Here is a 23,288-nt window from a genome sequence, read left to right on the forward strand (position 1 = left end):
TACAGGCGGTTGTGGGAGGCTGTAGCTACCTGAGAAGACCTGATCTCCTGGGAGACTGGGAATGCTCCTGCTGTCCCTTTTAGGGTCCCAGGGGATTTGACCTATCTCGACCAGGAATCAGGGTACCTTTCACAGACCACCACCGTACAGAATCATCTATAGAAGACTGGGCCTATAGACATGGACAGAGGGGAGAGGCTCCTGGGTCCTTACCCCTCTGTCTTAGAGTTTTAATGCTATAAACAAATACCATGACCAAGGCAAGTCTTATAAAGGACAACATTTAACTGGGGCTAGCTTGCAGGTTCAGAGGTTCAGTCTATTATCATCAAGGCAGGAACATGACAGCATCCAGGCAGGCATGGTGCAGGAGTTGCTGAGAGTTCTACATCTTCATCTGAAGGCTGCTAACAAAAACTGACTTCCAGGCAGCTAGGATGTCTTAAAGCCCACACCCACAGTGACACACCTACTCCAACAGGGCCACACCTTCAAATCCTGCCACTCCCTGAGCTGAGCATATGCAAACCACACACTCTCCCTGAGTGTTTATGCTGCTAATGGTCAGTGGGGGAGAGAGGGACATATTCTCCATGTTATTCCAGTGGTGTAGCCACTAGTAAGGCGCCCAAGTTCCTACAGACAAACCTGTAAGCCTCCCTAAAGAAACTCACTGGGTCATTTAAAAAAAAAAAAGACACACAAGTAGAAGCAGTATCAGCAGAGGTGGGAGAGGTGGGGAAAGTAACAGAGATGCTCAGACACATTATGCACAAGTATAGAATTATCATAATGAAATGCATTACTGTATTAACTAATATAAAAGGTATGAAGCCAAATTATTGCTATCAGTTGACTTTGTAACTAAATCATAAACCCATTAGTGGATGGAGCCACTGTAGAGAGCACACATGGATCCACCAGCTGGGGACAAGGCCTTCAACACGTGAGCCTTTTGCAGGGCACACTTCACGTCCAAACCCTAACATCACAGTTGCTTGGGGCAGAAAGAGCAGACAATGCAAAACCACTGAGAGACAAAACAGAACCGCACATAACCGATCAGTATGGCCGCAGTGCGCACAAAGTCTGGGTGTCTCCTTTTTAAATTCAAGTACATATGATAGGCACAGTCCAACCCCACACAGCAGCCCGTCACCTTAGGGACGAATGGGTAAAGGTGCACTTTACTTCTCTGTGCTTAGGTCTCATCTGTGAAATGTAGATAACCGTACCAGCCCTAGAGACTCTGTGATACACACATCTGAGATATAGAGCACTTAGCAAATGCCAAACCAAGGGCCCCATGATCCTAGAGAGTAGACAGTGGGGCTGCACTTGGTTTGGGGTTTCTGACTCTCTGAAAGGCTTTATAATACAAAGGCTGCAGAAGAGCCTATGTGGGATCACAGAACGAAGAGTGTGGGCCTCACAGTTCATTCTTTCCCTACTCTCGTCCTATGCTTGTCACCTCCCCATCATCTTTTAGTCTCCATGTACCATCCACTTCCTACTGTGGTAGCCTGGATGAGGCCAGCCAGCTAGGGACACACATGGGGGCAGGAGTGGGCTGCACCCTTAGTAGTAGTGGTGCGCACTTACATGGAGCTTTCCCCATTCCAGGCCCTCTTCTGTGCACTTCAATTGTTTCAGTTGGTGGTGAGACCTACGGAAACTAATCGCAGAGTCTTTGATGACTCAGGTCACTTCACAGGCACAGTAACTCGATGATGTACGAGTGCCCTCATTTGCCTACAAGGAAGCTGAGGCAAACCTGAATGATTTGTCTGGAAGCCAGTGACAGAGAAGAACTTATATAAAGGTAAAAACTCATCCCATAGCCACGATCCTGGCCACTACAACATATTGTGCATGACCTGTGACACAGAAGGTCATTAATAAGCATAGCCCCCATCAAAGGTTTACTTAAGGAGTAAAGTCTGAAAACTGTCACTCTGGTCCTTTCCATCTGACTAAGCATCTGCTATTTCTACAGGCTCAGAACACCCTGGCTTGGGTAAAGGCTCTAACTCTGGCGTAAATGGCCCCAGGCAGCCAAGTGTGGGGGTGCACACCTGTAATGGCAGCACTCAGGAGGCAGAGGCAGGCAGGTCAAGGCTAGCCTGGTCTACAGATTAAGTTCCAGGGCTGCAAAAAAGAAACCCTGTCTCTAAAAACAAAACTAGCCCGGTAGTGATGGCACACTAAAGGGCAGAAGCAGGCTAATCAGTGTGACTTCAAGGCCAGCCTGGTCTACATAGTGAGTTCCAAAATAGATACATACACACACACACACACACACACACACACACACACACACACACACACACACACACCAGTCAAATAATGTAATAAACAAACAAAAAAGACCTCAGATGATCTTCACATCTTTCTGATGAGTCCCCTTCATCAGCAAGTCTAAGAAACAAGACCTTCAGTTGTCCCACAGTTGCTAGAGAGAGGATGCCCTCTAGTGGTCACAACAGTGACAGACACATAGCCAGATGTGACATCCATCTTGCATACAAGAACATACAAGAAAAAAACTGAAAAGCAAACAAAAGTCACTCAGTAAGAGGTTTTCTTTACAACACTTCTGAGAATGTGATATTGTTATTAGATTTAATGAGACAAGACATGAGCTCACAACCGTTTTACTTCTGGCTCAAAGGCAAATAAAGCAAGCTCACTCCGATTTTATAAATATGTGCTGTCCTCATCTTGTGTCTTTCAAAAGAAAACTAGGAAAGGGAGAAGGAAGAGAGAGGAAGGGAGGGAAGGAGGAGGGGATGGATAGAGGGACACATCAATCACGTTCACTGGGGGTTCAGTCTTGGCAGGACCAAGGGCTTCCCCTTCCACTGGTGCCCTTACTAGGATATTCATTGCTACCTATGCGGTTGGAGCCCAGGGTCAGTCCTTGTATAGTCTTTGGGTAGTGGCTTAGTCCCTGGAAGCTCTGGTTGGTTGGCATTGTTGTTCATATGGGGTCTCGAGCCTCTTCAAGCTCTTCCAGTCCTTTCTCTGATTCCTTCAACAGGGGTCCCATTCTCAGTTCAGTGGTTTGCTGCTGGCATTCGCCTCTGTATTTGCTGTATTCTGGCTGTGTCTCTCAGGAGAGATCTACATCCGGCTCCTGTTGGCCTGCACTTCTTTGCTTCATCCATCTTGTCTAATTGGGTGGCTGTATATGTACGGGCCACATATGGGACAGGCTCTGAATGGGTGTTCCTTCTGCCTCTGTTCTAAACGTTGCCTCTCTATTCCCTGCCAAGAGTATTCTTGTTCCCCTTTTAAAGAAGGAGTGAAGCATTCACATTTTGCTCATCCCTCTTGAGTTTCATGTGTTCTGTGCATCTAGGGTAATTCAAGCATTTGGGCTAATAGCCACTTATCAATGAGTGCATACCATGTATGTCTTTCTGTGATTGGGTTGGCTCACTCAGGATGATATTTTCCAGTTCCCTCCACTTGCCTATGAATTTCATAAAGTCATTGTTTTTGATAGCTGAGTAGTATTCTATTGTGTAGATGTACCACATTTTCTGTATCCATTCTTCTGTTGAAGGGTTCTTTCCAGCTTTTGGCTATTATAAATAAGGCTGCTATGAACATAGTGGAGCATGTGTCTTTGTTATATGTTGAGTATATGCCCAAGAGAGGTATAGCTGGGGCCTCAGGTAGTTCAATGTCCAATTTTCTGAGGAACCTCCAGACTGATTTCCAGAATGGTTGTACCAGTCTGCAATCCCACCAAAAATGAAGGAGTGTTCCTCTTTCTCCACATCCTTGCCAGCATTTGCTGTCACCTGAGTTTTTGATCTTAGCCATTCTCACTGGTGTGAGGTGAAATCTCAAGGTTGTTTTGATTTGCATTTCCCTTATGACTAAAGATGTTGAACATTTCTTTAGATGTTTCTCAGCCATTCAGCACTCCTCAGCTGTGAATTCTTTGTTTAGCTCTGAACCCCATTTTTTAATAGGGTTATTTGTCTCCCTGCAGTCTAACTTCGTGAGTTCTTTGTATATTTTGGATATAGCCCTCTATCTGTTGTAGGATTGGTAAAGATCTTTTCCCAATCTGTTGGTTGCCGTTTTGTCCTAACAACAGTGTCCTTTGCCTTATAGAAGCTTTGCAGTTTTATGAGATCCCATTTGTGGATTTTTGATCTTAGAGCATAAGCCATTGGTGTTTTGTTCAGGAAATTTTTTCCAGTGCCCATGTGTTCGAGATGCTTTCCCACTTTTTCTTCTATTAGTTGGAGTGTATCTGGTTTGATGTGGAGGTCCTTGATCCACTCGGACTTAAGCTTTGTACAGGGTGATAAGAATGGATCGATCTGCATTCTAGAAGAAACTCTTAATCCCAGGTTTTAATCCTCAAACTCTTATGAGGTCAGCTTGGCCTACACAGTGAGTTTCAGAACAGCCAAGACTCTTTATAGAGACCCTGTCTCAAAAACTAACAAACAAAAGTACAAAGTAAACTTCATCCTGTTCTCTCCAATCTTGTCATCTCTGGACTGGGAACAGGGCTCACTGAGGAAGAGCACTGGCTGCACAGCGCGAATGACCACCAACAAGCACAGAGAAAAGCAAAGCCCTCCCCTACAACCGCAGCATGAGGAGAAAGGAGACAGAACCCGGACTGTTCATGTTCATGCTCCATGTTCACTGGCAGACCCTGTCTCAAGATAACCCTGAGTGTGGCAGAGCAGGGCACCCCAAACCTCCCTTTGGCCTCTATGCTCTCATACACAAGCATGCACATATCAAACAGACCCCAGACCTTAGCACAACTGACTCCATGATGGAAGTACCATTCAAGCCTTGGAACCCAGCACACAAGCAGCACCACCCAAAACAAAAACAAAGACCTAATCCGTCTAAGTCCATCGTTCTGGGAACGTCTCTAGATTTCTGGCTTCTCTAGTTCCACTTCTGGGTAGCTGTTCTTAGTAACTGAAGTACGTCAAGCCAGAATGTGGTTCTGTCCTGAACACCCAGGGTAGTTGCCAACTGGCTAACAAAAGACTTTCTATTGGCTTAAACCCATATCTTAAGTGAGTAGTCTTCTCTGATGAATACTTCCAACAACACCTAGAGACACACATCATATGTCAAAAAGAATATTATTTTATTTTAAAGGGCTGGAAAGATGCCTCGGCAGTTAAGAGTGCTTGCTGTTAAAACAGAACAAACTATATGTGAGTGTGTGCCCATATGTAGTTTGCTTCTTGTTTCTTACCCGCCTTATTGGAAGTAGCTCACGGGATGGAGTCAGCCTTACCTTTGGGTCATTCTGGGCAAATGAATGAGCACTGTCACTACCTTGAGTGTATAGTTCCCCTCCTGGCCACCCTGAGCCTATACACCTCCTCCCCAGCACTTTATGTGGCAACTTCTCTGTCATCAGCATGTAGCTTGGGAGTTTGCACACAAAGGGTATTAAGTAAGAGTGACTGGAAATAACTGAATCGAATCAAATGCCCAGAAAGATAAATGCCCCTTGCTTTAATGCTGCCAGCAATAAAATTCTTCATGCAAACCTAAAAAAAAAAAAAGTGCTTGCTGTTTTACAGAACCTGAGATGAGTTCTCCCCCCCCCCTCTCTCTCTCTCTCTCTCTCTCTCCTCTCTCTCTCTCTCCCTCTCTCTCTCTGGGGGGGGGGGGCTGTCACACACACACACACACACACACACACATACACACACACACACTAGTAATAACAATCTTTAAATAGTTATAAGTAATATATATTATAAAAATTTCAGGTAGGTAAGTAATCTATTTACCCAGAAGTCTTGGATCAAACACTACTTGCTTCAGATTCCTTTAATGTGCACACGTGTTTGTGTGCCATGTAGGTGCTGACTGAGTTCAGAAGACATCAGATTCCCTAGAGCTGGAATTAGATGACCGAACTGCCAGACATGGAAACTTCAACCAGGTCCTCTTGAAGAACAACAAACGCCCTTCACCTCTGAGCCATCTCTCCAGCCTATCTTTAATTTATTGAAGAACTACATATTGTTTTCAGTAATGGCTGGGACATTTGCTTTCTCACCAATATGAAAGAAAGTTGTCCCTTTTCTGTACTCTTCATCAATACTCACTGTATTTACTGTGTGTGTCTGCATGTGTGTGGAGACATGTGGATGCCACAGCACAAGTCTGAAGCTCGGAGAACAATCTGTAGGACTAGGTTCTCTCCTTCCAGCCTGTGGGTTGCAGGGATCGAACCCAAGTAGTCAGGTTGGTGGCAAGCACCTTTACCCACTGAGCCATCCTGCCAGACCAGCACTTGCTCTTTTTGCTTTGTTTTTGTTGTTGTTCTTCATTGTGTGTGTCCACCGCACATATGTGGTCAGAAAATGACTTACGGGGAATAATTCTCTCCTGCGTTCCAGGTTCTAAGGATCAAACTTGGTTTAGCAGGCTTAATGACAAGCATTAACCTGTTGAGTCATCTCACTAACATTTTTGACTTTCTGATAATAATCATGATTGAGTTCCATACAATAAAAATATTGTTCTTTTTCACAATGCCTTAAATGTGGAAGACCCTTGATAAGGAGGTAGGTACATTAAACACAAAGGTTAAATGTGAGACAATTCCAATGTTTTATATTCCAGTTCTTAGAAGTTTAAGCCGCTCAACTAGGATGGCAGCGGACCTCTGTGCATGTGAAGTGGGGCTGAAGTTTGAGAACAGCTTTCTGAGGGAGGCTGCTAGGAGGACAAGCTAACGACACGGGGGATCCAACACAGCACAAAACAAGCATATTATCAAATCTTGAGAGGACTTCACTCCAGACAGCAGCTCCGCTCTAGGCTAAACTCCCAATCTCTGGGAAAACTGAAGCTCACCGTATGAAGCAAGTGACTCATATGTGGACTGACGGGACGTGGTGTGTAAGTCTCATATGTGGACTGATGGGACGTGGTGTGTGTCTCATATGTGGTCTGATGGGATGTGGTGTGTGAGTCTCATATGTGGTCTGATGGCCATAGTGTGCAATTCTCATGAAGTAAGATTCCATACCATGTCACTTGGAATCATCTCAAAACCACATACCACAGCCTTGGACCATTCTCAAGGCAGATTATTGTTTTGGGGGTTTGGGGTTGTTTTTTGTTTTTTGTTTTTTGGTTTTTTTTTTTTTTTTTTTTGAGTGGTAAGAATTCCTTACACTTTTCGGATGCTATACCCCTTATTAGTAATGTGCAATTTTTTCCTTGTGTTGTCTGTAACACTATAGTGTTTAGCACTGTAAGTTTTTCTTGTTTTGGTGGTTGGTTTGGGGAGTGGGGGAGTTCTCATATAGACAGGGATGGTATTAGCTCTCTCGGTAGCCGACAGATGCTGAACCTGTACTCCTCCCGCTTCCACCTGCGACTGCTAGGATCACAAGCATGTGCTGTCATGCCCAACGGTATGTGGTGCTGGGACCCAAACCCCAGCCTCGCGCATGCTCAGAGACACCTATTCACTGAGCTCTAACACGTGTGATGCAGCACCCAAAGTACCCCTGATGCAATGACCACGGCCCTTCCTGTATTCCCCTGCTTATGACCCTGGATACTAAGTCTCATCCTGCAGGGTTCTGCACGATAAACACCTGCCACAGTCGATCTCTTAAAAGAGTAACAAGTGCACGTGTCCTTTATGGCTTGCTGGCCCTCTTGTGCTGGGCCAGGTAAGCTAAAAGGACAAATGAGGCTAGCAATGAGTAAGTCTAGCAATCTAAAGCACTTCCCTAGCATGCACAAAGCCCTGGGTTTAATTCCTACCACTGGGAGGGGAGATCGAACATAAACTAAAGATGAAAAACCAGCGTCTTTTTTAATATCTTTAATTACCATTATTGCACCAATACAGCATACGCTTATATACATATATCTTCAACTTCATTTTCAATTTTCAGCAATTCAAATACATAATATATTATCATCTTAAGAATACAAAGAACACAAAATGGAGGAAGATTGAGAAAATAGGTTTCCCAACAGTCACTAGTGATTCTATACTTTCTTCTTAGTGTTTTTATTGGAACTTAAACGTCCTGCCATGGCTCTGCAACAAGAGAGCTGCCTGGGAAGGGGAAGAGGCGATGGGAAAAATGGACCCGAAGTTAGAAAAAGCTACGAAGAACATTGAGAAACAATATATCTGAAAGGACTCTCTGCAGCCAGTGTGCTACCCAAACAGGTACCTGCAGGAGTGTGAGTCCTCCCACTCCTCCCTCAAACTGCCCGACCAACAGCAGACAGTACCCACCGACCTCAGCGGACGCTCTTCACAGCACTGTAAAAGGAATGGCAGCCAGAGACTGGAGAGTGATGGGGCGGTAACTTCCTCTAAGATATCCTAGCTGGTATCAACGTCTAGCGCAAAGCCTACCTGTCACAGGTAAAGAAAGCTGTGACTTCACCTCCTTCACACTGACACAATCAACAGCAGCTTTCCACAGAAGCGCTAGATGGACTGAAATGAAATGTTTATGAAAAGGAGTCAAACCAGGCAGCAAGGCATTGTGGGTACTGAATGGGAGCTAAGTGCTTCCAGCTCTCTGCTCTACACATCAAGTTAAAACTCTTCAGGTCAAACACAGGGTGAGTATAAATCAATGCTATGCGTCAGTGCAGCAATCCCGTGGGGCCGCAAGAAATTAAACACTTCTGCAGACTACACCATGGAAAGCACAGCCCCTTGACCCCTTCATCTCAGAAATATTCACTGGTCAAAGATGCTGCACTATTCAACAAGAAAACAGTGAGGTGCCACCAACATAACCCTCTTGTCAAAGGAAACAACATGTAAACACACAAGAAGGTGATGGGGCTCCACCCGGCACGGGAAGTTCACTGCATGGGGTAAGCCTGAAGGAGGCCTTACAGAAGAGACCCGGGACACAGCTTTCTCCAAATCTACCCCCATGAAAACCCTAACTTCATGAGTCCTGGGGCCAGCCTGACCATATTTAGTCTTGGATTAGTGGAGAAGACAGTTTCAAGGCATTTGTCTCTCCTGAAATTGCTAACTAGGGAATCATGAGATGGTTCTGAAATAAGTTCAAGGATTTACATACGTTCGAGGTCACTCCCACTCATCAAGTTGGCCTTCTGAACTCTGCAAAGTCAGTCAGTGTGATAATACCCACTACTCCCTTCTGAACTCTGCAAAGTCAGTCAGTGTGATAATACCCACTATTCCCTTGCTTGGTTCTGAGCAGGAAACAGCAGATTGTCTCCTGGATATACAGCAAGTAACACAGAGGTAACCAAAAAAAAAAAAAAAAAAAAAATCCAGCCTGAATGCACAGAGAAGCTACAGGAAAGACTGACCACTGATTTGGGTCCTGGGAAATTAAGCCGTCCCTCAACTCCCTCATAGAATGGTGCCCTTGAGGTCATTTTTATTCTTCAAGTGTCCTCAACTTCTTGCCAATGCGACTCAAAACTGGACCCAGTTAGATGGCTGTGGAGCCTGGTTTGGAACAGAGCTGTAAGGCAAAGGAGAGACAGAGCCCAGGTAACACATTAGCATGAGATTCCAGTCTATTTCCAAGTCTAAGACGCTGCTGTACAGAATTTCTAGATTCCCCTTCCCAGGCCTGAAGTACATCTAAATCTCTTCCTGCAGTTTTCCTCACCCCGAGTCCCAGCACTCCTCCACTGCTTTCCCGAGAACTCCTCCTGAAACCCTGGACAGCAGCTGCTTCCCTGACTATACACATCCTCTATACAGAGTTCTCACCCTGTGGGTAGGAACCCCTTTGAGGGTTCAATACTCTTTCCCAAGGATCACGTATCATATATCCTGCATATCAGTATTTACATTACAATTCATAACAGTAGCAAAATTACTGTTCTAAAGAAGCAATAAGATAATGTTATGGTTGGCAGGCAGTACAACCTGGAAACTATTAAAAAGTCACAGCATCAGGAAGACTGAGAACCACCGCTCCACACACTAAGGGAGCGGCTGATGGGTACACTGTGCCCATTACCTGGATGCAGTGCTAAAGTCTCCCCACAAGTCATTGCTTGTAGAAGCTGGAGCTGGAGCTGGTGCTGAAGTCGGGACAGGAGCCGGAGAATCCAAATCTAACAGGATATCTAAACAAGATGAGGGCGGGGGAGTTGGGGAGCGTTTACTCATGTGTTCACAAGAGACCTACACCCAAAGGTCACAGCCGCTTTATTTATAATCACTCAAAACCGGGACAGTTTGAATGCTCTTATGTAGGTGATGGTTAAAAACACTGCAATAAATGCACATAATCCCCAATAAAAAGGAGAAAACGACATAAGATGACTTGAGACTCACACTAGGTGAAAAAGCCAGTCTCCAAAAGTTAAACTGTATCACCCCACTTACATAACAGGCCTAGAGCAGTAACTTTACATAAACATAGGGCAGAAGAGACTTCATGAGCCAGGGCCGGGAGTAGGGGTCCAAAGGAATTTGGCTGTAAAGGGTGATACTGAAGATTCTTATAGTGGGGCCGGAGAGATGGCTCAATGGTGAAGAGCACATGCTGCTCCTACAGAGGACCCAAGTTCTATTCCCAGCCCTCAAGTCTGGTGGTTCACAACCATCTGTAACTCCAGCTCCCAGGGCTCTGGTACCTTTGACATCTAAGGGGACTTGCACTCACATTAAAAATAATAAAGTTAGCCAGATGCTGATGCCACACACCTTTAATTCCAGCACTCAGGAGGCAGAGGCAGGCGAATCTCTGAGTTTGAGGCCAGCCTGGTCTACAGAGTGAGTTTCAGGATGGCCAGAGCTACACAGAGAAACCTTGACCCTAAACAACAACAACAAAATAATAACAACAACAACAATAATAGTATGTCTTTTAAAATAAAAGACAGTGATACGGACTTGTTGCAACCTGCCCATCACAATGGCTCCATAGACCTATGCAGAGCAAAACTGTAGGAAACGAAGGCCACCTACCAATGTGTACACACAGACAGATGAGAGACTTGAATAAGACCAGAGATAACGTCACAGCCAAACACAGTTTTATAAGATATTATCAGAGATAGTGAACAGATGATACAAGACTTCATTCAGTATTTCTCTTTTTCTTTCCTTTGCTGTTTTTTTTTTTTTTTTTTTTTTTTTTTTTTTTCAATTTGAGATCAAGTCCCCAATAGTTCAGGCTGGCCTAGAAGTGAAGTCACTTAGGACAGCACTCAACTTCTGCTCCTGCTCTCTCCCTCCAAAGTACTGGGACTTGAGGTACACCCAGCACTCTTTCTTCTTTCATTATTTCTTACAACTGTGTAGGGATCTCTAATTCTCAAAATAAAAAGTTTAATTAAAAAATTAATCGCTAGATGTGTGGTCACAAATTTTCTCAAGTCATTTCACTTATATTCCCTCTTTTAATGAAATATAACTAAGCTAATCCCAGCACTTGGGAGGCAGAGGCAGGTGAACTCTGAGTGGGAGGCCAGCCTGGTCTACAGAGAGGGTTCCAGGGCAGCCAGAGCTACACAGAACAGAAAAAAGAAGAAAAAAGGGGCAATTGGGTCACTGTCTCATTCAATAAAATGTACAAGTGGGTAAGAATTTTAAAAAAAAATTTTTTTTAACCTTAAATAGGGTCCCTGGTACCTTCTGGTGACATGAAGCAAAATGGACAGCTACAAAATTTCCACCTCTAAAGTTTTAGAAAAAGCTTACCCTTAGTAATAAACTCAAAAAATAACATGTATCACCCAATACATTAAATTAAAAACTCCCAGATTCTGGTGGGAAAAGGGAACCAGGCAGCAAAATCAGAGAAATAGGGAGGTGGGGAGGGGAGGTAGAGGAAGAAGGAACGAGACACACAGGTATGACGAGTGCCACAATGAGACTTTAAAAAGTAATCGTAAAAGAAATGCAAGCACGGTGGCACACACATGGAACCTCTACACGGGACGATCAGAGGACCAGGAGTTCAAAGCTATCCTCAGCTACATAACAAGGCCAGCCTAGGTTCCAAGAGATACTGTCTCAAAGGTGGTGGGAGGGGAAGTTGGAGAGATGGCTCCGTTTCCAGAGGACCCAGGTTCAGTTCCCAGTGCCCACATGAAGGCTCAAAATCACCTACATTCCCTATGCCCTCTTCCAGCCAAGGGCTCTGCAGACACATGCAGCACAGACAGGCATGCAAACAAACTGCCCATACGCATAAAATAAAATCTGCCAAGAACAACTGAATAAACTGTTTGCTTTAAGCCTTGAGTACTGACACACCTTTAATCCCAGCTCTCCAGAGGCAGAGGCAGGCAGACTGCTCTAAGTTCAAGGCCAGCCTGGTCTACCTAGTGAATTCCAGGATGGCCAGAGCTCTATAGTGAGCACCTCTCTCGAAAAATAACAAAAATTGTTCACTTCAGCAGCACACACTGACCTGCGACAATACAGACATTAAGATGGTCACCCCATAAGGATGGTGCACAAATGTGTGAAATGTCACACTCATAAATAATAAATAAACAAATAGTAAAAAGTTAACGCCTACCAAATTCTAACGCCTGGTGTTCTGGTATTAAATGTGTATGTGTATGTGTATGTGTATGTGTATGTGTATGTGTATGTGTATGTGTATGTGTATGTGTAGTGTATGTGTATGTGTATGTGTATGTGTATGTGTATGTGTATGTGTATGTGTAGTGTATGTGTATGTGTATGTGTATCTGCACACACACGCAGACTCTCATTTCTGAGTTCTCTAGACTGCCCTGGATTACATGGTAATAGCTCCTCAAAAGGAAAAGAGAAATCCCTTTGAGTCCTAACGGTCTCCTTTTTCCCAAATGGGAAAATATAACTACGCCTGCTGTTTCCCTCTAGCTGGTAAGGAAAACCAAAAATGCTGTCTGGTTTTGTTCGAGTGGAGCTACTACAGCTCACTGTGTAGCATGCAGGCCTTGTATCTGTGATCCTCCAGCCTCAGCCTCTCCAGAGCTGCACCGCCTGTGGGGTAACCAGACTGGAAGGTGACAAACACGCACAGACACCCGATGGCATCGTTTCACAGAGGGGCTGCTACGTTCCAGAAACTGCAGCAGGCCTGTTCAGCACTAACCTTACCAACCTGGGGTCATTTTCACCTCCATTTTGCAAGCAAGCCTACTCAAGACCTTAAGCAAGCCGTGCTACGGCACACACGGCCAGCCCTTGGGAAATGAAGGCAGATGGATCAGGGATTCTGGGTCATCTTCAGCTACACAGCACATTCAAGGCCTAGGCTACCTAAAAGTAAATCTGGCTTTTTTTTTTTTTTCTTTTTTTCTTTTTTCTGGTTTTGGGGTTTTTGGTGTGTGTGGGTTTGGTTTTTTTTTTTTTTTTTTTTTTTTTTTGGAGAAAACTTAAATAATGTTTACCAAGTGCATTCAGACATGAGTACTAGAGCCATAGCTAAAATCATTTTATACGTCTGACTTACAAGCCTCCTAAGCACCTAACTAACAAGCAGTGAAGGAAAGAGTCCTTTTTTAAAATTAATTAATGTGTCTTTTTGTTGTTTTGTTTTGTTTTTGTTTTTTGAGATAGGGTTTCCCTGTGTAGCCCTGACCACCCTGGAACTCACTCTCCTCTAGAGTGGTGGGATTAAAGAAGTGCACGCCACCACCACCTGGCTTATTTTACTCTTTTAATTATATGTATGTGCGTCTGTAATGAGTGTGTGCACATGAGTGCCTGAGTGCTCAGGTCAGAGCCTCAGATGCCCAGGTAAGCTGCCTGACCTACGCGGTGCTAGGACCCGCACTCACGTCCTCTCTAGGAGCAGCACTCACACGTTAGCCATCCCCCCAGCCCAGAAACAGCCTTAAACGAGCACACGGCTTCTGTGAGAGCACCTGCTAGATAGCGCTTCACCAGGAAAACTCTGATCCTCCCCAACATCGCCTTGTCAGTACCAAAAGCAACCTCCTAGCAAAAACTCGTCAGTAAATGGATTATTCATTTAAAACATAACTTAAGGATATTTTCAAGTTAAGGTCAAGAGTTACCTGAATCATTACTTCCATGGTTAGATTTTGGAATGGGTGGTGGGGTGACGTGGTTGCTGATGGCAACGGAGGAGGACGGTGGGGGAATAGTGACTTTGCCTCCAGGAGGAGGTGGGAGTAAGCTCAGGCCCCCCGTTCCTGAGGCCCGGGGCTTAGAAGCACCCCCCTTCTTGGCTGTAATGTTCTACAAGAGAGAGAGAAAGGGATGTCTAGAGAATGACAGGAAAACAGTAATGATAATAACCCTCACTCAGTCGGCATGCACCTTAACCCCAGTACTCTAGAGGAAGACGTGGGTGGATACGTGAATTCAAGGCTAGCCTGATCTACATGGCAAGTCCCAGGCCAGCCAGGATTATACAGTGATACCTTGTCTCAAAAAAGAGAACAGCAGCTGGAGAACGGCGCAGCAATGAAGAGCCCTGACTGCTCTTCCGAGGCCAGGGCTCTGACTCCCAGCACCCACATGGCAGCCAGCAGCCATCTATAACCCCAGTCCAGAGACTCGACACCCTCTTCCAGCCTCCAGACACTGAATGCCTGTGGTGCACAAACATATGCAGGCAACGCGCCCATACACATAATAAGACGTAAAGAAAAGGGATCACACCTACCCCAATACTCAGCTTGATGGTTTGCCCTTCCTTGAAGCCTAAATCCAACTTGGGACGACTATCCATTTCCTGCGATTCTTTGGAGATCTCGGTTTCCTGCTTTACCCACCTTTGGGGAAATAAGAATTTAATCTCAGTTTGCAATTACCTGAAGCGGAGTCTGACCCAAATCTGACTATGTCTCACTCTGATGAACTGCAATTCCAGAAAGCAGAGTGGGGACCCATAAAACATGAGGGAGACATTGAAAACAACATCCAAAGGTTCAACTGAGAAGCCACACCGAGTGTGTGGTAGACACCCTCTCAAGAGTTCCCAGCCCTGTGCCTAAGCTGCCCCGAAGGAGCTGTGTCAGCTACTGTGCCCTTCAGCTTCTTCAGGGCTTCAGAGCAGTAAAGACCCACACTGTCCTAGGGGTGGGAGGGGATGTGGTACTGGACACTGCGGCTGTGCCAAACTCACATGCAGGCACAGAACACATGAGCTGCCGTGACAGGAACGGCGCTTCTGCCCGTGTACAGTCGAGGCTGCTCTGCGCCACCCTCCCCCATCTTTCTAAAGCAAGGGCAAAGTCCCCATGGGTGTAACAGGTATCAACGCAAACCACTGCAAGGATCTGAACTGTATCCCAGGCTGTATGGAAAGATGAGAACAGGGACAAAGATAGGAAGAAGTACAGAGCAGACTACTTAAACCACGTGCTGAGAGAAACCCCCGCTCAAGCAGCACCCATAACTATGTACCCTGAAAACCAAGAGCAAGCTTCACTCACTTGAAGTGATCTTGCAGGGAGACATTAAAGTCGAAGGCATCTCCCCGGTCCGTGAAGCCGATGCCAATAAACGCACTGCGCCCTGTGAGGAGGAGGAGGGATCTCAGAAAGCAGGCTCCCTGTGACCTCTGCCTATCAGAGCTACGTGTCACACAAGATGCATGAGACCTGCTTAGAATCTTCTCACGGGCCAGCAGTCGGCAGACAGCATGCCACTCAAAAGCCAACTCTGCCCGCAGCATGAGTCTGACAATGAAGTCCGCTAAAATAGAGCCACCCCGACTGTAGTGCCTGTGGCTGCTTCACCCTGCAACCAGCAAACTAAGAGCTGCAGTCACAACTCGCTTCATGCATAAATATCTGTTGTCCTTGGTTACCAACCTATTAAGAACTACAAAGAGGTGGGACATGGTGGTGCACAGCCTTAAGCCCAGAAGAAACAGGCCCATCTCTGAGTTCAAGGCCAGCCTGGCATATATTGCAAGCAGCCAGGACTACATAGTAAGATTCTGTCTTAAAAGAATTAAATGGCTGAGAAATGCTGCTCTAGAAATTATGATTCAAGACAATTTCAACAAAACCCACCATAGTTGTAACATGCTATCTTTTGTTAAGTAAGTATTTTGATTAACTTTACAAAACTGAGCAAAAGCTCACATCTATAAAATATTAATCCTTTCCCACAGTATCATAGTAACATTGAAACACAGGAAAGAAAAAGTTATGCAGGAAAGAGAAACATAATAAGGACACAGTTTTATTAGAGTACAGCTTATTTTCCTAAACGTATCCCACCGGAAAGCCTGGATTTCTTACCGGTGCCATCCTGGATCCTGATCACAAAGTAGCGGCTGGAGTCGGCCACAGTCTCCACAGCAATCCCAGGGTACTGCTCTACTGGCGCCTGAGCGAAGAGCTCCCCTAGCAGTGAGAAGGGGCTGTGAGCAGACTCCAGCTAACCACATGTCTCCGCACCAGTCATCAACTGAGGAACTATTCATCCGCCATGCTTGAGGATCTGCACTTACCTGAAACTTTATCTTCCAGTTTGATGTAGGCAATCTTCCCTTTTGAAGTGATTCGGAGACGACCAGTCCAATCAGGTTGGTCTAGCTTCCAGTCAGAAGCCCTACAGAAGGAAAACAGCAAGTCTGGGGCCTCAGGTACACTCCATGAGTGGGCTGTTCAGTTTGGTTTGGTTCAGTTCAGTTCGTCGGTTAGGTTTGGTTTGGTTTTCTTTTTTTTTTTTTTTTTTTTTTTTTTTTTTTTTTTTTTTTCCAGAGCAAGAGAAACAACTCAATAACTTAAAACTGAAGCCCGTGTTCTCATGTCACATACTGTCTAGTACACATAACACACAATGTCTCCTTTGGACCACTTTCAAGTTTAGTAAATCCCAACAGAGATATGCAAAGTAGGCACAAATAAAACCACCAGCCAGGCAGGTGGTGGTGCACAACTTTGATCCCAGCACTCAGGAGGTGGGTCTCTTGAGTCTAAGACCAGCCTGGTCTACAGAGTGAGTTCCAGGGCAGCCAGGGATACACAGAGAAACCCTGACTCAAGATAGGCGGGAAGGACAAAACTAAATTTCTTGAGAATTGTGATGTAGTTAAGTGATGCAATCTTACCTACCATATAATCCCTAACATCAGAGGCAAAAATAATAAAAATTAATGTGAGTTTCACGGTGCACACTTTTAATCCCAGCACTAAAGAAACAGACGCAGGCAGACCTCTGTGGTTCACAGTCACCCTATTCTACATAGTAAGTCCATCTCAAAAACAAAAATTCTAAAACTGTAGTTTCTCCTATAGTGGTACTCTCCTACCTATTAGATTTACTTAATACTGCTTCATTACTCAGGGGTCAGCAAAGTGCTTCTGCTGCTCCAGAAATCACTAACCACGTATGATCACTCACGGACTTCAGCCAGCCTTTACACGGTTCTGATGAAGTGGCAGACACTATTCTAGATGCTTAGGCTACAACAGCAAACAAAGCACCCCCCCCCCCCGAAAGTGTATTTCAACAGAGGGAAACGCACATACTCTCGGTGTCTTAGGTTACAGTTTAAGGTGAGAAGGAAATACAGAGGCAGTAGAAATCCAGGAGGGCAGTGGGAGACAGGTTATGGGATTCAAGAGTGACCAGGAAGCTGAGAACTGCGCTCAGCGGTCAAAGCTTGTTTAGCAAACACCAAGCCCTGGTTCCACACCAAAAAAAGGAGGAGTCAAGGTAGGCCTCATCAAGAAAGTGAGTTAGGCAAAAATGTAGAGTAAACAGTGGACAGAGGTTGTAAAGACAGCTACCTGCTTTTAGATTAGACCTGAGGCTGCTTCATAGGAAGGAATCCAGGCCTGATACTGTAAAACTGGTCAAAAGCTCAGGGGGAAGCTGTGAAAAAGAAAGAAAAAGTAGAGTAGGTGGCAGTTTCCTTTGGGTACCTGAGAGGAAAGTGCTCCAAGCACAGTGTGAAGGTATTGAGGTGAAAGTGTGCTGGTCAGGTTTGAGGACAAGGAAGCTGTTGTTCTTGCAAGAAGCCAACTGCCAAAGAAGCAAAACAAAGCCAGACCATGTAGGACCTTGTAAGCCATCAAAAACATGGCTGCTCCTATGCTAAGTGAAAATTGGCTAGGCCTCATTTTAGACAGGTTTGTGACTCAGTCCCCTGTATTACAGCCATTCCTCTGTCTGCTGTGTAGAGAAGAGATGGATGCTGTGATGGCAGAAGGGGGCACTTAGTTACGAGCAATCAATTTCAATGAGTCATGAGAGGGGCTCAGAGGAGACAGGGCAGACAACTAGCAAGATTCTGGATTCTAAAGGAAAAGGCAGCAGGATTTTCTAATGAGGTCTGGGCCAAGAACAAAAGGGAGGTCAAGGCAAACGCCAAGATTTTGTGGCCTGAGCAACAAGCTACCAACAACTAAAATGTGGGAAGCTTATTGTGGACACCATCTGGGAGGCTGGAGGTTGAACTCTGAATATGCAGAATCTCAGGTGTCTAATAGGTTTTGAAGAGAAGATGAGGAGCGGACAGCTGAATATGTAAGAACAGGGTTCAGGAAAAACATCAAAAATGTAGACACCACTGTTTCAAACCATCCTAAAACCCAACCACTGTCATCTGCGTTTATATGAACTTGAGCAAAATCTAAGGTATTATTTATGACCAAGACTACAAAACACTGGATTTAGATGCGTTTTTTAAGGGTGTAGGAAAGGGGGAATTATTTTAATAATTTATCTCTTATGAACCTGAAGATTTCAAAGTGTGGTTGTGCACACCTAAAATCCTTTAGAAGTTAAGAGCAGGATTACGGGGAGTGTGAGGCTTGCCTGAGCTACAACATTAGGGCCCTGTCCCAAAACAAAAAACAAAATTTACAAACCACCACCAATACTTTTGGGGAAGAAAAGTAAAAAGAGAAAGTTTAACAAGACAGTAAGTTAAAAGAAAATCAAAGTAAAAACTAGCAAGAAACTAGGATTTTGTCTTTGCAGTGTTTAGGATCAAAGCCAGGCCCTTGAGTGAGCTGGTTGAGCAGAGCTCCGAACAGGGCTGTCAGACAAACACTTTCATCTCCTTCTCTCTTGATGTTCTTTCTGCCTTCAGAGACTCTTAAGTACCTGAGTCTGATCCGGAGTAGAACATTCTACAAGTCCTCATGAATTAACGTTTTTTAAAAAGCACTTGCCTGCTTGCGTATTTATTTATTTTGGGGGTGGGTCACATGTACGCCATGATATGCATGTGGAAGTCAGATGACAACTTATAGGCTGGTACCTCATCATTTTCATCTTATGTATGCAGTGTCCTCAAATAATAAACAAATTTTTAATACATAAGTGGATATACGCCAGCAATTTCCTTCATCCTTGATCCTTATTTCCTCTCTCTCACCAAAACCAAGTCTAAAGGACTCTTGGATTTGCTGGTCTCCAAACAACACTATAACCTAACCTAACTCACTGGCCATGTGCAGCCATGGGACTGCATTAAGTCCCAACAGTTGGAAAGAAGATCTCCAGGAGACTGGAGCCACAGGGCTATACCGTGAGACCCTATGTAAAACAGACACAACTAATGTCACACTTTTTCATTTACCTAAGCAATAAAAACCTATTTATAAAGGAATGAGGGAGAGAAAAAAGGTAACACTCTTCAGCCAACTACTATGCCAGGAGTTACTCTATTCTTGGGACAACCAGGTGAGTGTATCTTGCATGTCAAGAATCAATTATGTTCTGCAGGCCTGAATTCAGAGCTTAGGGTTACACAGAACCCAGATTGGTCCGTTTCCCTGAGGTTTCTGCTGTCAAAGGAGATCGTTTCTTAGTGATACCCAGTCTTTCAATGCAGAGGTATTTACATTTCTGAGTAAAACCTGTGTATTTATGGGAAATAAAGGCATATTTAAAATTTAAAAAAAAAAAAAGAATCAATTATGTTTATTTTAGAAAATGAGATTAAAGTTCAAGAAATGACTTTGCCACAAAGTAAAAGGTTAAACTTAGGTGTTTTGTTTTGTTTTGTTTTTTTATTTCTGTGTGCATGTATACAGGTGATTATCAAGGCCAGATAGTTTCAGCTCCCCTGGGCCTACCACTCTATGTGCTGGGAACTGAACTTAGGCCCTCTACAAAGAGCAGCAAATGCTCTTAACCACTGAGCCATCTCTCCAGTCCAGTTCTTGTTTCAGAGTTTAAGATAGAGCCTCCCGGAGCCAAGGATGGCTCCCAACCTGCATACACCTCCATCTCTCCAGTGCTGAGATCAGAGCTATGTGTCACCACTCCCAGCTGCAAACTTCATTTTTGACTTTCCAGTCAGTACACTGTCAGAGTAAGTAACGATAGGATGCATCAAAGAAATATCAAAGTAAGCACAGGAAACAGAAAAATTAAGAACCTGCCTTGATGGACACTGTAGTGACCTGATGAGGGGATAAAGGCTGTGAATGAAGTAGGAAAGAAATGAGACTGTGGGTGGAGGCAGGGAGGCTTGAAATAAAGGGAACTAGAAGACTTCAATGTTTCCATATCATTTTGAAAGTCTTAACCTCTAGAGAGACCCCTTTACTCAGTAGTCCAGCCATTGTTAGCTCATGTGCTTGGCTTGGTTGGATAATCCAATATCTTCTTTTTAAATGTATTAACCATGTGTGTATGATACATGTGCAAGAGCCATGCACAACATGCCATAACACATTTGTGGCAGTCAGAAGACGAACTGTAAAGTTACTGCTCTCTTCCCTTTACCTGCATTTGGGAGATCAAATGTTGATTTTTCAGCCCTCACACTTTACCTGCTGAGATGGGCCCCAATTTCTTTTTCCAGGGAGCATTAACTGAGTGCTTACTATGTGCAAGACACTGCTGGTCCTTCTAGTCCCTACAGATACAGAGTTTAACAAGACTTCAAGCTGTTCATTCTACCCTGGAGATCCATTAAACATTAAAGCAGAGATAGAGATGAAGATAAAGTACTATGGAAGTCCACAGAGAGTTGGCCTAAACCAGAATAGGTCAGGTAGAGTGATGTATTAGGTAAATCATAACATGGTACTATCAAGATGCATGCTGAGTTTCAGTCGTGGTCAACGTGAGGTCTGATAGTTCCTTGAAAGCAGAACTACCTCTACCAAAACATACACAACTCAGAGGGCCCACTGCACCGGTCTGTGCAAAACCAGTGATTGGTGGTGAATGACCCTCTAGCTAGGAAGCAAAATGGAGATAGGTAGAAGGTAACTTTCCAGCAAGAGAAAAACCGAAGGTATGTCAGTCAGAAAGGGACAAGAGTATTGTATTTTTATAACGCTGTAGTGTTGTGGTTTGCCTGGAAGTAATCTGTATTTTGATGCTAATTCCACTGCCCTAGTCAAGTACTCAGGAATCAGGCGACTTCATCAGAACCTTCTCCCCATTGAATTTGTAAAGTACAGGTGAGGGGCAGGTACAGGATAGAAGGAGGCCTGTTACTGGAGGAGAAGGAAGGATGGGCGGGAGAGAAGTTTGAAGGAAGGGGAGGAGACTGGAACAGAAAAGAAGAGAGGGGGGAGAGAGAGGGAGGAGAAGCCCTGGCAGGACAATCGAGGCTGGTGTAAAGATTCCACTGTGTATTTACAGGTTATCATTAATGTTCCTAAGGGATGGATGGTACCGGGCTTTGTATGTTTAGGTGGGCAATTATATCTTATCAATTGGGTCAAAGATGCTTGTGTTGTGTGTTCTTTTATGTGACAATTTGAGTGTAGGAAAGTGTAGGAAAGCAGGAGACACTGGGCCACCAAGGAGTTGGGATGTGTTTCTGCCAAGATATCTAGCAGATGTCTTGGGGCACTAAGGTGCCGGACCAAGCGAGGTAAAAGACAACTACACTTTGTGGCTCAGTAGTTAAGAATACTTGTTGCTCTTGCAGAGGGCCAGGGTTCAGTACCCAGATGATGGTTCACCAACATCAGTGACTCCAGTTCTAAGAGATCTGATGTCTCCCAACATCACTCTGACCTCTGTGAGCACAAGGCACACACTCATACATTCAGGCAAAATACCAATACACATACATATAAACTAAATACATCTTTTTGAAAAACCTTGTGAGATACATAAGAAGTGCACAGTATTCTCACATTCTCCTATTTTACAAATGAGAAACCTTAAGGCCTGGAGAAGAAAAAGATTGATTGGCTCATAAATTACACAGCTATTTAGTGTCGAGGGCTCAGACTCCAGAGTTTTCAACACAAATCCCAGTGAATTCCCTTTGAATTCCACAACATCTTACACCATCCTCAAAACCTCAGTCACTGGATTACAAGGTTGTCAGTCCTTACAAGAGAAAATGCTGCATTGACTCTGAAAAGCTATAGAAGAGGTGACCAGGTTGGTAGGAAGGCAGAAATCCCTACATAATCAAGACTTTATGTGGGAGGAGAGAAGCGGGGGTTACACACACAGAATGAAAAGACGCAATAGCTAATCACTGGAAAACGGGACCTGAACGTTTGCCTACTGCAAAACCTAAAGGAAAAACCAAACGGTGGATGATGACACTTGGCGAGAATGACAACAGTGTCAATTAAAATAGATCATCCAAACAGAGAGCAGCAAAACTACGATTTACCGACAAGTGTCAGGAGAAATCAGAAGAGTGGGGGAGGGAGAGCGTGCTGCGTGCGTGTGCAAATGCGCGCGCGTGGAGGATTACAAGCCAAAGGTCGCAGAAAGAGTAACAGATGGAGCAGGCATGAATGGATTGCGGATGACGAGGAGCAGATGATGTCCCAAGGGGGATGGTGAGGATAGGTGGAAAGATGCATGAAGGCAGTAAGAAAACAAAATAAAATAAGAGTTCCAGCAAAACAGAAAAGTGGACAGAGACGCTGGCAGCCTGGGTGGTAGGCTTACTAAGGGACCGCTCCGGGGCAACGGCGCGGGCCGGTGCGTGCTGCCCAAGGACACAGTCATTATCCTGGCGGGCACCGGCTGCAAATCCCACTCGGTACCTGTAACCGCGGTTGGAGGCCCGCGGCGGAATCCGGTAGACGCTGACGTCGGGCTTCACACACAGCACAGACTCGTATTCCAGCTCGGCCGCCATCTTGGCTCCGCTAGCGCCGCGGGGGCGGGGCACGGGTGGGGGCGGGCTGAGACGCCGACGGCTTCCTCTGCGTCACTTCCGCTTGGGTACGGCTTCGAGGTTAACCTCTAGGCGGCGCAAAACCTGTTTGAAACCTGGAAACAGTGACGCTCCTGGCTCGCCATCTTGAGTAATGGCAGAGATAGGCTCAGTGGTAGAGCATTCTGCCTGCCAAGGTCTTGGGTTGGGCTCTATCCCTAGCGAAATTTTTTTTTTTTTTTAAATTTC

The 23,288-nt window shown here is 44.9% G+C and overlaps 1 protein-coding gene across 1 annotated transcript; it reads right to left on the reverse strand.

The window, feature by feature from the left end:
• Positions 1-9,181: 9,181 nt before the first annotated feature.
• Necap1 (NECAP endocytosis associated 1) lies at positions 9,182-23,044 on the reverse strand. Its single transcript, XM_032905733.1, has 8 exons — positions 22,927-23,044; positions 16,440-16,540; positions 16,228-16,332; positions 15,412-15,493; positions 14,640-14,748; positions 14,026-14,209; positions 10,014-10,122; positions 9,182-9,506 (listed from the first exon to the last, which is right to left on the reverse strand). Exons 1-8 carry the CDS (start codon positions 23,019-23,021, stop codon positions 9,458-9,460), a joined length of 834 nt encoding a protein of 277 aa, XP_032761624.1. The 5' UTR covers positions 23,022-23,044; the 3' UTR covers positions 9,182-9,457.
• Positions 23,045-23,288: the final 244 nt, after the last annotated feature.

Source organism: Rattus rattus, chromosome 6, assembly GCF_011064425.1.
Source record: "Rattus rattus isolate New Zealand chromosome 6, Rrattus_CSIRO_v1, whole genome shotgun sequence".
NCBI classification, from domain to species: domain Eukaryota; kingdom Metazoa; phylum Chordata; class Mammalia; order Rodentia; family Muridae; genus Rattus; species Rattus rattus.

Excerpts from the sequence above, each read along its gene's own strand:
- Necap1 (XM_032905733.1), bottom strand. The coding sequence starts at position 23,021 with ATGGCGGCCGAGCTGGAATACGAGTCTGTGCTGTGTGTGAAGCCCGAC. Across the intron at positions 15,494-16,227 it reads CAGGATCCAGGATGGCACCG|GGCGCAGTGCGTTTATTGGC; the intron begins GTAAGAAATCCA and ends TCCTCCTCACAG. Across the intron at positions 10,123-14,025 it reads CCATGGAAGTAATGATTCAG|ATATCCTGTTAGATTTGGAT; the intron begins GTAACTCTTGAC and ends CATCTTGTTTAG.